General features: G+C 51.9%; 1 protein-coding gene across 1 annotated transcript in view; it reads left to right on the top strand.

The window, feature by feature from the left end:
• Positions 1–212: 212 nt before the first annotated feature.
• The window catches only part of NKD1 (NKD inhibitor of WNT signaling pathway 1), an 83,942-nt gene continuing 67,497 nt past the window's right edge, over positions 213–16,657 (top strand). Inside the window, exons 1-3 of the mRNA XM_060000942.1 lie at positions 213–354; positions 477–509; positions 1,191–1,324. Of these exons, the coding sequence (XP_059856925.1) occupies positions 330–354; positions 477–509; positions 1,191–1,324 (192 nt within the window). The 5' untranslated portion in view covers positions 213–329. The remainder of the gene's footprint in view (positions 355–476; positions 510–1,190; positions 1,325–16,657) is intronic.

Consider the following 16,657-nt stretch of genomic DNA (forward strand, 5'->3'; position numbering starts at 1 on the left):
CTGCAGCGCCTCTCCACGCCCCGCCCCCAGCCCGCCGGCCCCGCCCCCAGGCTTCTCCCTCCGCGGCCCGCCTCGCCTTTGATGCGCCGCGCCCGGCCAATGGGCGCGCGGGGAGGCGCAGGCTGCGGCGGCGGGCTAGGGGTTCGGCGCGCCCGGGCGTCAGTCCGGCCGCGGCGACGGCGGCAGGATCGTGTCGCGGCGACCTTTCAGGATCCGCTCGGCTTCGGGGCTGCTCCAGGAGGAGGAGAGCGAGGCGCGGCGCGGCGAGCCGCAGGGCCCGCGGGCCGGGCGCATGGCTTAGGGACGCCCCCTCCCGCAGCGCCCCCAGCATGGGGAAACTTCACTCCAAGCCGGGTCAGTGTCCCCGCCCGCGTGCCGGGCCCCTGGTCCCCGCCGCCCTCGCCCCCGCGATTGCTAACTCTCTGCCTCTCCTTTCTTTCCGGCTCCCGCCGCCGCCGCGCGCGATGTGCCTGCAGCCGCCGTGTGCAAGCGCAGGGAGAGCCCGGAAGGTAGGGGCGCGCGGGGCACGGACCGGGGGGGATAGACTGGGAAGCACCGCGGACGGCGGCGGAATGGCCTAGCCCGCGGATCTTATTACCAGGGCCACCCCCACCCGCTACTCCAGTCACCAGTCCCACAAACCCTCTCCTTGGAGCGGACTTTGTGTCCCCTCCTCTGTCCATCCTACCCCCTCCCCGCTATCCTGTGCTCTCTCTTCTGACTCTCAACCCCTCCTGTTGCGGTACCCCGACCCCGCACTCACTGCACCCCCTTTTCAGGCTCCTAAGCCCCTTCTCCAAGAGCCTGCGCCCTCTCTTTCTGGCCCTCAGCCCCCTCTCCCGAGATCTTGGCTTCTGCGCCCTCTCTCCCGACGCTCAGTTCCCCTCTTCCCCTCACCCCGTGTTCATCCCTCCCCTCCTCAGTCCTGGCCCCTGGCGCTCGCTCTTCTGATCCCCAGACGCGTCTTCCTGGGGTCCTGCTTCCCCCTTGGCTCCGCTCTGGATCCCCGCTCTTGGGGCTTCGCTGAACTCCCTTCTCCTGATTACCTGCGTCCTTCTCTCGGGTTGTGCGCGGCTCCCAACACCCTCCGGGTCCCTGCTGCCTCTGCCTCGCCCACTCTTTCTCTCCTCTCTCGGGTAACTTTCAGCCTAGGGGCCGGACTCAGGGGCTTCGTGTCGTCCCCGCCTCAGGTGACAGCTTCGCTGCGAGCGCCGCCTGGGCTCGGAAAGGCATTGAGGAGTGGATCGGGAGGCAGCGCTGCCCGGGTGGCAGCTCCGGATCCCGACAGCTGCGGGCGGCTGGCACCGTTGGCAGAGGAACGCGGGTACGATCCCCACCTACGTCCCTTTCAACCTCAGAGATGCTTCTCCATACCTACCCCCCGAACCCCAACTTTTAGCACCCTCTCGGCGCAGCTTCTAAGTCCAGAAATCCCTTCTCAGCTGCCCCTGACCCACCAGTATGATGACCCTGTACACCCCCTGCCTTGAGGAACCTTATTGGTGACACAGGTGGCAGTCTCCTGTTCAGTTGGGGGCAGAGGGCTGCCGTGTGTGTGTGGGGGGGAATGTCCTAGGTGATGTGGTGGTGCAGGTCCAGTTGATGGGGAAGCTTGTCTGCGCTGGAGGGATCTGGGGGCCTGCTCTGACTTCTACCTTGTTTCTGTGGCCAGCGCTCAAAGGTGGATTTGGAGTTGGGGCTAGGGAAGTGGGAAGGCATCTGGGGGTGTCTGGGTGGAAGGCAGGACCGTGCCGGCCTCTGATGTGTTCCAAGTGTGTGACATTCATCAGTACTATCTGTCCTGCAGCCCCAGTAGAGCCGGCTGTGATCTGGTGGTGGGCAGAACTTGGGGGGTACTGAGATCGGGGAGACCCCTTGGCTTGGCCCACAAGGAGAGAGAGGGCCTCATTCTGCTGTAGCCTGGGCCTGCCCCTAGCCCTCCCCCAGTGGGTCCCTGAGGTTGGAGTTGTTCCTAGGGGAGCAGTAGATGTGACAGGGGAGTGAGTGAGTCCAGCCTCAGCTCCTGGCCTGGCACTGGTGTTCACAGATGTCCTATGGGCTCCAGAACTCTGCACAGGGCTTTCAGATGGTCTGCGTGGAACTCGAGCAAGCCAAGGATCAAAGGATGAATCAACTTTTTGATGTGACATTTAATTTTTTTTTTTTAACTTAGAGGAGAACAGACTGAGTCTCAGGTCTGGTTAGTTCTTTGGTCTTGTCCATGGGCTGGGGAGGGGCCAGTGGACTTTTCAGCTGTGTGTGTGTGTGTGTGTGTGTGTGTGTATGTGTGTGTGTGTGTGTGTGTATTTGGTGGTGGGACCTGGACTGGGTGCAGCCAGTTGGAGGAGGTGAGCCTGTGGATAGAGTCGACTCTTGTGCACGTATGAAATAACCCCTGCATCTGGAAGAAGCTCCCATCTCCTCCTGCACTGCCACTGCTGAGCTGGGGGCCTTCTCTTCTCCATTTCTCTTCATCTGTTGGCTGGGTTAGAATTGGAGCTGCTGTCCCCCGGGAAAGGCCAAAACTTGGTGGGCGGGGGCACTGCAGTTGGGGCCCTTTAAAAACAGAACTCCAAACTTCCCTTTCTTCCCCCACCATTTCTAGTTTTTGATCTCCTTATTTATTTAAAGCCCAATGAAAATGATCCGATTTAGCCATATGAACAAATGCATTTGCAACTGAAGACAGAGGCCAACTGAGTGGATTTCCATTAATCAAGTTTTGGGTTTTTTCAGCCTGTTTATTTTTACAAAGTATTCCTGCAGAATGACATTTATTTGCAGTCCCCCCTGCTTTTTTTTTTTCTTTCCTAAACTGCCAGGGAGCTTGCTCCATGCTTTAGGGGAAACTTGAAATACAGCGAGGGCTTACTTCAATTGACTTTTATCTTCAAAGCCATAACAAATGTTACCCGCATGTTTTTGGTAGGTCTCCTTGGCATCCAGTCCTGGAGGATGGGAGGGAGGAGGAAGGAAGGAGAGGAAAACAAAAGTCTGTCGTTTTTAATTAAATAGTAGTGTTCCCAGCAAGAGGAATGCGAGCCAGTAAAAGTTGCCATTGGGGGAAATGAGGGAGGGGAGGGAGGGGGCCCCAGTTTAGGACTATGGCTTTGGTAAAGTCACGGAATTCTGTTGCCTGGTTTCTTCCCCCATCTGAGGACAGCATGGGATGGTGCTTGCCCCTCCTTCCCCAGCCCCCTCTCTCAGAGAAATGCTGAGGGGTCATTAGTGTTTGTTCAAAGCACTTTTGAAGATGTGAGACACAGAGCCATCAGCATGACATATGTTGGGTGGTGGAGCGTGGGACCTGCCATCCAACATATTAAGGGGAGGGAATCTCTGCTGCCTTGAGAGTTGTGCTTGCTGACTGGGACCTGGATGCCTGGGTTCCCACCATCGCTGGCCTCACTCCTGAGCCTGCAGAGGTGGGGATGGCCCAGGGAGAAGTCAGCGTGAGCCCAGGGTGTGGGGCTGCCCCGTGGAGGCCTGTGAGGTGATTTCAAGTGGTACCTGGAGGAATATTTCTTATCTTAAGAGTTACATTTTTTTTAACCAGAAAAATATAAATAACTGGGACATAAAACCCTTGAATTCGCAGATATTATTGCTTAGGAGGAAACTAAGTGGAAAGAGATAGTCTAAAGTCAATTCTGAGAAAAATATTAAGTACAACTGGTCAAAATTGTGAATGAGAACGGAATGCCCCACATTTGGGAAATGTTGAGATACTGAACAGGATAGCAGTAGGCAACCCCCGGTCTGTTTAATTTCTGTGATTTCCAGTGGCACGGAAAGGGTGGCTCCAGGTTCTTCCATTATCTCATCAGGATGTAGGAGGGCGTGGGCTCCAAAGTGTGCTGAGTTCCAAGGACTGGCAGAGGTCCCCTCACCAGCCCCAGACCCGTCCTGGGGTTGGCCTCTGTGTCCACTCGGTCACCCGGCCTTTCACCAAAGTGGCGGGGGGCACATTCATGGCTCATCCAACCAGCATTTTTACTGCAACAATAACTACTATTGATTAAGCGCCTGTGTGTGTCAAGCACTTTGCTTACATTATCTTAATCCTCCTCATAACCCTGTAAAGTTGCCAGCCGGCTGGTGTGGACTCTGGTTTTCTCCCATTCTGGACTACTTTCTAGGACAGTGGAAACCATGTGTGGTAAAGTTCCACACGAGAACATCTGCCTGGAGGGGGTCGCACTTATTCATTCCTGAGAGGTGGCACCCTGGCCGGCTGCCGAGTACTTTGGGATGAGGCAGGTTGTGGGGCAGGCAGAAGCATGAGGGGCCCCTGCTTGCCCTCTTCCTCTCTGAGGGAGCCTGAGTAGCTTAGTAAATGTTTAAATTGGGTCTGAGTTTCATGCAAGATCCTGGGATATGAGAGGGTGACCTCACCGGCAATTTAACCCATGCCTGCCCTCCCAAATACAAAACTAAATGAGGTCAGTCTCGGCCACAATAGCTTGTCACCTTGTATAAGCCGTTTTACCTTTGTCTACCTTACTTAGCTCATCTGCAAAATGGGTGTAATAACATGCTTATCCCTGGCAGGGTTCTGGCAGATAACTCTTCACTGAAAGTAGAACGTGGGGAGAAAAGTACTGGCAGGTCCCTGAGGCCCTGGGAGAGGTGGAGATGGGGGCCCATATTATGAAACCAGAGGCTCCCCCTCCCCCATACTCTGTAGCCTCACTTGGAGGGACACAGGCTAGGGCTTCTGCCCTTTCAGTGGGTACATGCTGAACTTCAAGGGAATATGAGCTTGGCAGAGAAAAATAATGAGAAATGTGACCTGTACAAGTACTGCAGAAGATGACTGATACGTGAACAATTTGTATGCCAGACAACAATATGCTAAACAATTAGAAATTAAAATAAGCATAATAATCTCAGAGATAAAGGACAGTATTAGAAGCACGAAGCAGCAACAGGCAGTTACAAGAGAAAACCAACTGGAAATGTTGGCTCTGGAAAATATAATGGGTGAAGTTAACAAGTTTAGTAGATGGATGGAGTAGCGTAATGGACGCAGAGATGTTGATAGGAGAACACTCAGAGAAGCAGAATCTGCGCGTCTGTGTACGCTCCTGCAGCGTGTGCACACGTGCGCATATATGAATGTGTACAACTGGATTTAAGACCCTCCCCTCCCCCACCCCCCAGTTTGGTCCTTTTGTTCTTTTATGGCAGAGCCGCCTGAAGAAACAGGCTGAGAGCTTCGGTGCAGGCAAGTCTGCCTCTGGATCAAAGGTGGCTGCCAGGCGGTTTGGTAATTTGATTAGGGGGCACCTAGTGCATTTTGATGTTTAGGGAAGATTGGGAGGGTGCAGGCCCTGTTGGAGCCCGTGGGGATGTATGGAGCTGGGCGATGAGATTGGAGGCTGGCCCAGCTGCTGCCTGAGTGCCGGATTCCAGGGGAATTACCCTTGAATGATACCAGTTGGCACAATTAAAAGGCCCCATGTCTTCACCATATGGAAAGTGTTAGGCCTCCTTACGTGGTTTCAAAGCTATGTGCCGGGAGGTGGACTTGACATTTGAGGTAAAGCATAAATTAAATATTTGGTGTTTCAGAATTAAAAGATGATTTGCTTTGAGGCCAGTGGAGGCGTTTGGACCTCCACTCACTGGCTTCTTTGAGTTCTCCACGGAGGGTGCCCTCTGCCCCTGGCACCCAGGCCAGCTTCATAGCCCCACCTGGCAGCTTTCTGGACCCCTGGGGAATGGGGAGGAGAGCTGGGGCAAGCTGGAGCTGAACAGAGTGCCAGGTGGGGCTTCTTGTTTCTGGTAGGTCTGGATCCCTCAGGAAGGTGGGAGGTGGGCAAGGTTGTCATTCTGGGTGCTTTCATTCATCTCTGTGATGGGGTCTCTGGTAGAGGTTCGAGGAGTGCCTTATCCTCCCTTCGAAACTTTTCTTCTTTGAGAAGGACACTGGTTCCCCGAGTCAGGCTGTGTGTGTGTTGTGTCCCTCGAACTCAGGAACAGACCCTCTACATTCATATCTTGTACAAACTGTCACAAACTCAGGGGGAAGCTAACCCAGGAGACAACCTCAGCATGTCCCACAAGCTCCTAGCCTTGGGGAAGGTTCCATCCCCTCACCCAGTGGGAGTGTCAGAAGTGAGGAGAGAAGGTGGGTGATAGACAGAGTGAATTCCTCCTCATAACAGGAAGCTTGGGCCCCTGGGCTCAGGGGCCAGACTGTCCCTTGGAGGGCTTAAAACAGCAAGGCTAAGCTGTCAGCAATGGAAGAATCACTTTCTGAGGAGTCCATCTTCCTTGTGGCAGCCCTGGGGCACATGGTGGGCTCTCATGATATATTTGCTGAATGAATGAATGGAGATAGATTAAGTCACCATCCCTGCCTCTTCCTCCCCCAGGTTCTCTTCCCCAGCCAGGTGGAGCTGGAAGTAGGAATAAAGGGGAGAGTGGAATTAGGCCTTTTCTTTCAGACACTCAGCTATTAATTAATTATGATCAATAATGAATTGTTATTAATTATGGATTCCCTAGCTGTGCTGGGCATTGAGGCTACAGTGGCAAATCACAGCGCTGTGGTGCCTGTCCTCCCGTAGCTTCCAGTCTAATAAAGGAGACAAAGAATAAGCGTGGTCACAGGCACACTGGCAGACAGTAACACTCATGAGAAGCTGAGGCAGTGAGGGAGAAAGTGTGGGAAGAGGGGATGGGTTTGTGCAGTGGGAGCTGGGGGAGACCCCTCACTCGCTAGTGTCCATGGACGATGCGTGGTGCTTGGGTTGGGCCCTTGAGAAGGGACTCTGGGCTCCAAGTGGCTCTGCAGCCTGTGGGGTCTGGAACTCTCTCTGGTGCTCATTCTTTCTGCAAAGCCCCCCATGTTAGTGGCTCTTGGCACGTGTGAGCTACCTTCCCCTCTGGACAGGTGGGTGGGGCGGAGCCAGGCGGGCAGCCACCAGCGCGCTCTGTAGGGCTGATTCGCAGGCAGCGTCATGCACAGGGACTTGGGGCTTTACTCCAGCTGTTTGGGAGGAGGGGCAGCCCCTGCTGCCCTGCGGGGGAGGAGGGTCAGAAGCCCAGCCGTGGTGGGATGTGGCAGCCTGAGCGGTGGCATTGGCAGAGGGAGGCACCCCAAGAACCAGGGGGCAAGAGGCAGTGACAAGCCAATCCCAGACAGAGCCCATCCTGCCCCAGAACTGCTGTGAACCTGTGCCTGAGGGAGGAGGGTCTTCTGCCTCAGTTTACCAGATGTGTCTGAGGAAGGGGCATGCAGCCTGACTCTCTGGGCCATGAGGCAGGGGCCCACAAAGAGATCTGCAGGCGCTGGGGAGTCAGGGACCCCTCAGTCCTCCTTGCTCGGGGGTTCTCGCAGCCTCACTCACTGGCTGTAGGTTCACAACTTTGGAATTTTTAGGTCGCGCGTTGGATTCCAAAGCAGGCACTTCCGGCTGCCTCCCTGACTTACCGCTCTCTTTTCCACTCACGTATGTTCTTTTTGTGGCTCTTGTCTCTCACAGACATTCTTTCTCTTCCTCTCGCTCTCTCTCCCCCCTCCCTTCCCCACCCCCTCCCAGAGGAAGGAAAAAATTCAGACTCTCACAAACAAAATATCTGCCATTCCATCTGAGGGAGAACTGAGGCAGAAGCCCAGAATATCCTGGAAGAAACGCCAGAGAGAGCTGAAGGCCTCAGTTGTTTAATCTGGAAGGCAGGCTTTGATGTCACCGTGCTCCGTTTATCCTGGGAAGCTGCCTGCTTCTTTATGGCTGGCTTCAGACTCTGTGCATGAAAAATGGCCGAGTCCCTTCAGGAGCTGGAGGGAAAGCCTGATCCCTCCCCAGAGGGCAGGCCTGGTGACGCTGCCGCTCCTGCCAAGCCCAGGTGGGCTGGGGAACCTTTTCCAAACAAGCATTTCCAGAGACATAAGTAATTCTTTGATAACTTCCCGGGAAAGCAGAGGAGGCTCTTTATGCATGTGGGTACCCGTCACGGGGCTTCGCGAGGGAAGCCTCAGGTCCCTCCACTGAAGTCACCCTTAGCCCCAGAAGGGCGGCACACAGGAGCTCTCACCAGACGGCTCTGCCCTCTGGGGCGCGTCCTGGATGTGTGTTTGTTTAGAGGGCTCTGAGGACTTGCTCTGGGCTTCGCTTTCCTTACTTGTTGAGCCATGTGGGCTGCGGTTTGTGTGTGGCTGACGCCTTTCAGAGGATCCCAGGGTAGTGGGTGGGCTTCACAGCGGTGTGCCATCAGCTGAAGGACCCCCCCCCCTTCTCTGGGCCTTGGATCTTCAGGCTGAGAAGTAGGATAAAATCATGTATTATAATTTAGAAACTATGTAGTAAATGCATTCTATTCAAGTCATTCATGCATCTGTGCAATAGAAATTGAGTACTTGCTTTAGGCCAGGTATACATTTGCTCTGTCAGTAGAGCATGGTCCTGGTTTTCATGGACCTTACACTCTAGTAGGAAAAGATAAATATTTTTAAAAGCAAATTACACAACCTAAGCTGTGATTTATGCCTCAAAGGAGAAGTGCTGGGTGCTTTGAGAACATTTAATAGGAATCAGACCTAATCTGGGTGGCTGTTCATTCTACAGATATTTGAGCATGGGTAGGATGTTGTAGAAACTATGAGGAAGAGAACATAGTTCCTGCGTCATAGAACTTGGAGTTTAGTGGAACTAAACTTTCATCTTTGCCTCTCATCTACTTTTCTTATCTTATTGCATTGGTTAGAATCGCCTCAACTTACTTAATAACTATTAAGTATGATGTTCATTGTTTATCTAGTTAAGAAAGCTTTCTTCATCTCCTGGATTGCTAGGATTTTTAAAACCAGGAATAATTATTGAATTTTATCAAATGCTGTTGGGGTGTTGATGGAGCTGGTGATTCTTTGCTAATATAATGTAGATTTGTATGCATGATTTACATAACTCGATTTCCTAGTGTTCAGCTTTCTTTGCACTCCTAAGTTAAATCCCTCTTTGCCATGATAGGCTGCTGCTTTAAAATGCTGCTGTATTTGATTTGCTAATATTTTACTTTGCATTGATATTCGTGTTTGATTGGCTCATGGTTTGGGAAGGTAGCTCTCGAATAATGAAGACGATGTTCAGGGAATGTTAGAGGATGCTCTGGGGGCTCTAGAGCAGGAAGTACCAACTGGTCCAGGGTCAGAGGGTAGTCTCAGAGGAGCTGGGATTTAAAGCCAAGGTGCATGGGGGGAAGGGTGGTGGTGAGCAGGGCAAGGGGAGAGGACATGTAACAGCCATGAGTGTTTGCCGGACCGACCGGCCACGTGTGAGAAAGCCCTGTAGAGAAGAGGGTGGTTCATTTGAGATGCTGGTTGAAGTTCAGTTGGCTGAAGAGAGGTCACAGCCTGGGCCTGGGGCCCTTCTCAGCCATGTTACGGAGCGTGGTCTTTGTCCAGAGGGGAGACAAGTGTGTGAAGGGCCTGTGTGAGGGGCCAGCAGGAAAGAGGTGAGCTCTGTGATCTGGGGGGAGAAGGAATGTGGGGATGGGCTCTCCCTCGTAAAAATACTTGGGAGGATAAAGAGGAATCAAGTGACTGTATTCTGTGGGCTCAGTGAGAGATTCTGGAAGGTCTGCATTGGTCCAGGCACAGTGCTTGGTTCTCGAGTGTCACCCAGGGGACTCTTGAGGAGGCCGTAAGCAGGTGAAGGACCAGGAGAAGTAGATTAGGACATCAGGCGGTGTAGGGTGGTGCTTAAAGAGCGAGAACTTTGGAACCCGACGTCTTGGGTTCAGATCCTGCTGCACCATTTGCTAACTGTGGGACCTTGGGCATAGTGTCGAACCTCTGTCAGCCAGAGGTCTAGTGGGAAACAGATGTACTCCAGAGAGTTTAAATGAAACTAGCTTCCAGAGGTATGGGCAGGGTTCAGGGATACTTTATGGGGCGTTGAGGTACCCAGGGACTGATGGTCCCTGGCAAGAGTGGGAAGCTGTTACCACCCCTAGGGCAGAAAGGGCCAGGGGAGGAAATGTTGGATATTTTAGATTGGATCCCTGTAGGAACCACAGCTGACGATGGGTGGAGACCAGGCAGAAGCTATAAAGATGGAGGATTGACCACAGTCAGACACATGGTACAGAAGTAGTGAGGGAGTGGAGAAGAAATACCCTAACTTCCATCTCCTCGTATCCTCCCGTTTCCTGCCGGGGCTTCGCATTGGCTGAATTCAGAAGCCAGAGGCCAGAAAGCTCCAGTGAATTGGTCCACAGGGTCAGCTTCCTGGAGGCACGGGGCAGTACAGAGAGGGTGGGGAATGGAGGGGGGTGGGGATGGCAATAGAATAATCAACTCTGCTTGTGTTTCCTTATCTGTAAAGCAGGGATGATAATAGTACCTGCATCATAGGGCAGTTGTGAGGACTCAAACTGTAAAACAGTTGTAATGTCAGGCGCACCGTAAGTGCTCAATACAAGTTCGTTCTTACAGTTATAAGACCAGGAAGAGACACAGGGTTATGGAGATTCGGGGAGGTGTTTCTGAAGGAGGTGGCATGTCAGTATCGCTCTAAGGACAGTAAGACTGGGACCAGGGGTCAGAATCTAAAGGCCAGAGAAGTCATATTCACGAACGCAGCAGGCTGGGAGGGAGACATCTGGGAGGTGGGGGGACTAGGGTGCCCTGGGGACCACATGTCCTGAGTCAAGAGAACAGCGTCCCTCAGCCCCAGCCAACTGTCGTCACGTGGGAATGTGGCCCTGGTATTGCCATCCTCTCGTTAAGAGAATCCAGCCACCTGGATTTTTATGTGAAATTTTTCTAATTTAAAAAATTATCATCAACTACATACAATTTTTCAAAAACACTTTTCTGGGTGGACCCAGACAGCTGGAGTTGGCCTGGCTTGTGACTGTCGATTTAGACCTACAAGATTTTGGTGGGGTATGAATATGTTAGTGATAATAGTCCGTACAAGGGAATATTAAAAGTGCCTAATGGTTTACATGCATTGTTTACATGTATTATTCACCCTGTGTACAGACGAGGAGACGAGCTCAGCAAGTTAAGTCCTGAGCCCAAGGGAGAGCGGAGTCAGGCTGCCTCCAAGGCAGAGGGTACAGACCGAGCCGAGGCTGGGTGCTGGGGAATCATGGGTAGCATGTTTCAGTTGCCGGGGAACAGGATAGGAGGGCAGGTGGGGTAAGTACAGTGTAGATGTGGTTTGGGCCACTTTATACTGAGGCCCAGCGTGTGCATGTAGTAGGTGTCGGGAGTGTGTTTAGAGCTTTCAGGATCAGACTTCCTGGGTCCAAGTTCCAGCCGCACCTCTCCCCAGCCGAGTGGCCTTGGGCCACGTGACGGCTCATTGCCGGTCCTCAACTTTCACAGCTGGTGGAATGGGCAGTCATGGTGGCTACCTGATGGAGTTGTTCGAGGATTGAAGTGAGTTCACTGGCAAATCAGGGAGGATAAAGCAGACGTCACCCCTCCTCTTGCAGCTTTCTCGTGTGGTTAGCTAACGATCACCCAGATGTGCGCTAAACGTGATGAAGGGGAAGAGCAGGGCGTGGTGAGAGAGAATGAGGAGGGTTCTACTTTGCACTGGGGAGTTAAGTTGTTGAGACCCAAAGGATAAATAGCCAGGTGATGAAAGGTTTAGTAAAAACATCTCAAAGGGAAGTGCAAAGGCCAGGAGGCACGACTGGCAATAGAGAGTCTTCAACCCACTTCTGGATGTCTGGCTTAGGACAGAATCCAGTCTCTGAGATGTTCAGGCAGACATACGCGGTCCGGCACCGGGGGTGGGTAGCTCTTGGTGGTTGCGGGACGCAATGCTCTATGTTGCCACCTGTTTTGTTTCTTCGTCCACCTGCTGCAAATCTTCTTCCACAGTTTTATTTTTATCGATGTCCGATCACTCCAGCTTCTCTCCTTTCTGGCTGGGTGGGAGGTTGGGGAGAACCTCTTGGTCCCATGAAGTAGTGTGAGCCGGGAGCTGATTGGCTGGTCTGCCACGTGCTGCCCAAGCCCCTGGCCTTGAGCTTGAGTACAGAGCTGGGGCCCTGGAGAGGGTAGGGCAGAGCATAAAAGTCCCTGTCAGCAGGATGGGCCTGGCCACCGTCAGGCTACAGGTGAGGCTGGGGAAGACTGGAACCTCCCAAACGGGCTCAGACCCAGGGTGTATCTCTGACTGCAGAAGTCTGCGCAGGCTGGTGGGCCCCTCTCACGGAGGCTTTGGCGGATGGTGGCTCCACTGTGTAGGTTTGGGGGTGCTACCTTGGGGTACTGAGGCCACTCCGGGCCTGGCTTCCAGAGGTAACCTTGTTACAGGGCAGTTTTTGACCTCGACCTTGTTTTACCCTTCTTTCCCCTAGGGATCTAGATAGACTTCAAAAGCAAAAAGATGATGTCAGAAAACTACTACAAACCAGGAACGAGGCTGCCTTTTCAGTGCATGGTGGGAGCACTTATCTTGCTCCCCTGCCCTGGAAATCCCAAGGAGCCCACTGCCCCGGTCAGTCTTGGGTATGTGCCTCCTTTCTCAGTGTTCTGTGGCGGCAGCCTCAGTGTGACTGTTAAGTGCCTGTGTATGCTGAGCCCTGTGCTGAACCATAGGTGCAGCATTAAGTGTCTGCTATATGTCAGGCCCTGGGCCAAGAGCTGTCCCTACCACTCAGTTCTCACAACACCATTATGAGGCAGGTACTATTATTATCCCCATTTTACTGCTGGGGAAACTGAGGCTTTTTTTTAAAAAATTATTTATTTATTTATTTTTGGCTGCGTTGGGTCTTCGTTGTGGTGCACAGGCTTTCTCTAGTTGTGGCGAGCAGGGGCTACTCTTCATTGAGGTGCATGGGCTTCTCATTGCAGTGGCTCCTCATTGCAGAGCATGGGCTCTAGGCGCATGGACTTCAGTAGCTGTGGCTCGCGGGTTCAGTAGTTATGGCTTGTGGGCTCTAGAGCGCAGGCTCAGTAGTTGTGGCACATGGGCTTAGTTGCTCTGCAGCATGTGGGATCTTCCCAGACCAGGGATTGAACCCATGTCCCCTGCATTGGCAGACGGATTCTTAACCACTGTGCCACCAGGGAAGTCCCGGAAACTGAGGCTTTAAAGAAATCTACCGTCTTGCCCAAAGTCACTTGACTTGGAAGTGGAATCTTGCTCTAGGAAGATTCAAATTCAGATCAGTCTGATTTTAGAGCTATCTTAAATCATTATAAGTGAGTTTTTTTTTTTCCTTAAGCTGTATGTTATAACCCCATTCATGGCTCATGAAATCCATGTAGTGACCAGCATTAAAAAAAAAATGAAATAGACAAAAATAAAAATATAAGAGAATATCCTATATAGTAATAGTAAATATTGCTTTGTGTAACTTTCTGTTTAGTTTATAGGTGTGGATAGCCATGTCTATAGATGATTGATAGATAGATATGGACATGTAGACATGGGTATCCATACCGATAAATAGATAGATCTATTTATAGATAGATATGTGTATATCTAAACGCACATCTATACCCAAACCCATATATACAGAGGCCCATTATAAAACATAATTCTTATTGTGGGTCACTATCAAAGTGTTAGAAAACACTGGTGTTTGGTCACTGGTCTAGACTCTGAGTCTGAATACCTGGTTTCAGGATCTAGCTCTGCTTCTCACTAGCTGTGTGACCTTGGGTAAGTTCCCTAACCTCTCTGTGCCAAAGTTTTCTTTCTTGGCTTCAGAGCCTTTTGGTTTGTTGACTTTTTGGCCAGAACAGATTGTCCCAGGATTGCCATGGTTGCTGTCTTGTTCATCAACTCCATTTGCTTAGGGCATGAAGAGGGCTCTTGAGGACCCTGATGTCCTCTCACCTTAGAAACCAGCCTCTGAACATGGCAAGCAGCAGTTGCACCCTGGCAACTAAATCTTTCTGGACAGAACATTGTTTTGGGAATCCTGAGCCTGGGGGTGGCTGCAGCGTAGCTATTAGGTATCTATTGTGATCTCTCCTGGCCTTTGCTTCCTCCTCTCAGAATGTAGGAAAGAAAAGGTGGCTGTCTAGATTATCTTTTGCTGTGTGACAAGTTATTCCAAAACTCACTGACTTGATATTTTATGATCTGCTTAAGATTATGCAATTTGAGCAGGGCTTGGCAGGGGCAACTTATCTCCAGCTCCATGTGCATAGTTGGGTTGGCTCAAACAGCGAGGGGCCACCTGCCACAGATCCACTTGGCTTATATGTCTGGGGCCTCAGTTCTCTTCCAGGTGTCCTCACCACTGGTTAGCTCGGGCTTCCTCGTAGTACGGCGATCTCAGGGTAATCAGACTTCTTACACTGTGGCTGGCTTCCCAAGAGTGCAAAAGTGAAAACTGCCAGGTTCTTTAGGTTTAGGCCTGGAATTGGCAGTGCCACATTCTCTTTGTTAAAGCAAGTCACAGGTCCAGCCCAGGTTTAAGGGAAGGGATTACACAGGGGCCTACATACTGGGAGGTGTGATTGATTGAGGGCCATCAAAGTAGTGTACCAGAGAGGATGTGGTCTCCCAGAGAGAAACGGCTGAGAGACTGAGTAAAAGGACTGAAAGGTGTCCATTGGATTTAGGGTCCTGGTGGTCTGGTGGAGTTGAATTTTAAGTATATTGTATTTGAGTTAATTTAAATGTAAATTTAAATAGCCACGTGGGGCTAGTGGCTTCTGCCTGGATAGCACAGCTCTGGACCAGTGGAGGAGATGCAGCACTGCGGTACATCAGGCTAACCCCCATCCCGAGGCGGGTGGGAGGGGCTATTTACAGCAGGTGATGGTGGAAGGCGAGCTCTGCCCCCAGGAGGCACTGGTGAAACCCTCCCTGGGGCCTCTCCAGACCCTGCTCCTGGGAGGCACAGCTTCCCTTGAGCTTGGAGGGAGGAGGCCCAGGCTGGCCACTGCTGGGGTCAGTGATGGGAAGGATGGTGGGTCTCCCAGGTAGGTGGATTGGTGTACCTTCTCCTGGTGTCATAAACTGGGGCCTTCTTAGCTTTCTCAACCTTGGAGGGCCTGCTTGGCATCTGCTTCTGGGCTTCATGGGTGAGGACTTGTCCCCTTGGCTCTGGTCTGAGGAGCTGGAAGGCAGAACCCGTTCGTGGGGCTGGAGCTCAGCACTGAGTGGGACCAGCTTTTCCCCGGGAGTCAGAGGCTGCATTCATCTCGAGCTTTATGGTTGGCAAAGCCTTACTCGCAGTGATCTGTCAGGCATTTACTATTTGCAGAAACCTGGCCAGGATCAGTATTAATACTATGGGGAAACCGAGACCAGACTGCAGAGTCCATGGGGCAGGCTCTGTGTGTCTCCCTGCTGCGTCCTCAGGGCCTTTTGCACTGCTTGGCACGTGGTGGGTGCTCAAGGAACATTTGCCTGGTGGATGTGGTTCAGGGAGGCCTAGCAGCTTGGCCAGAGGGCACATAGCCTCTGGAGGTCCTGTCCTTCCAAATTCCACCTCCTTTTGGCCTTTGATGAGAGCCTCCACTTGCATCTCCCCTGCCTTTCAGAAAGGGGCCTCGCCAGTTTTCTTTTGGTAAATGAAATCATGCACACGGTGAAAAACAAAAGGAAAAAAATTCAAAACAGTACTAAAAGGTATGTAATAAAAAGGAAGGCTTCTTCCCACCTCTGCCAATACCATTGGCCTCCCAGCACCCCTCTCCCAAGGCATCTGCTTTTTCTGGTCCCGGAGGTGCTTCTAGCCGTGCTCTGTGAGTATGGGCCCTTATCCCTGCACAGACAGTAAGCAGTCCTCTTGGCCAACAAGACTGGGAAGCATTGGTATTTGTAGGTTAATTGAAAAATTCATTTAAGGTGGGGATGCATAAAAAAGTGATAGAGACTTTATTTTCTTTTAACCTAAGTTGCATGTTATAATCTCGTTCTGCACCTTGCCTTTTTAACTTAACAGTGTATCTTGGAAATCATTCCATATCAGTGCATATAATCTAATTGCCCTTCAATCTTATTGCTCTTCATGGCTCTCAAGGCCTTCCATTGTAGGGATGGACCATACTTCATTGCACTGATTCCCTGTTGTTGGGCATCTACGTTGTTTATGGGCTTGTGCCTATAGTCTAAAGTAGACTATTAGATCAATGTGGGGCATTTCTGTAGCTGTGCTTCTGCACACACCCCTGCTGCCCCAGCACACACACTGCACACCTGATGTGAGCTCCAGGCATGGTTCTACTTCTTTTCTGGCAAAGCCAGAGTTTCTCCCGCAAGCCAGGGTCTTCAAAATCCAGGAGGGCAGCAGCTTCAGGGGGGTCTGTGGTTAAGTAAGTGCGACCTTTCTCTGTGTGGATGAGTCAGAATCCTTTGGTTTTTAAGCCCATCTCAGCTGTTTCGTACAGAAGCACATTATTGGCCTGTGTAACGGGGAAGTTGGGAGGGTGAATTGAATTCAGGGACATCTGGGTCCCAGCTCCAACTCTGCCCTCAGCTCTGGTTTCTTTTGGGTCGGCTTCATTCTTGGGCAGACTCTCCCCAGGTAGTGGCAGTTCGGCTCCCAGCGGTCTGGGCTTCCATCTCCAACTAGAAGAGAGAGTTTCAGTCAAAGCTCAGTCTGGCTCCCATTGTTTTGACTTGAGTCACATGTCCATCCCAGAACCAAACCCTCTGCCTCTGCCGGTTCTGGGTCACGTGGCTACCCTCAAGTGGGGGCTGGGATCAGCTTCCCC

The sequence above is a fragment of the Delphinus delphis genome, chromosome 20 (genome assembly GCF_949987515.2).
Source record: "Delphinus delphis chromosome 20, mDelDel1.2, whole genome shotgun sequence".
NCBI classification, from domain to species: domain Eukaryota; kingdom Metazoa; phylum Chordata; class Mammalia; order Artiodactyla; family Delphinidae; genus Delphinus; species Delphinus delphis.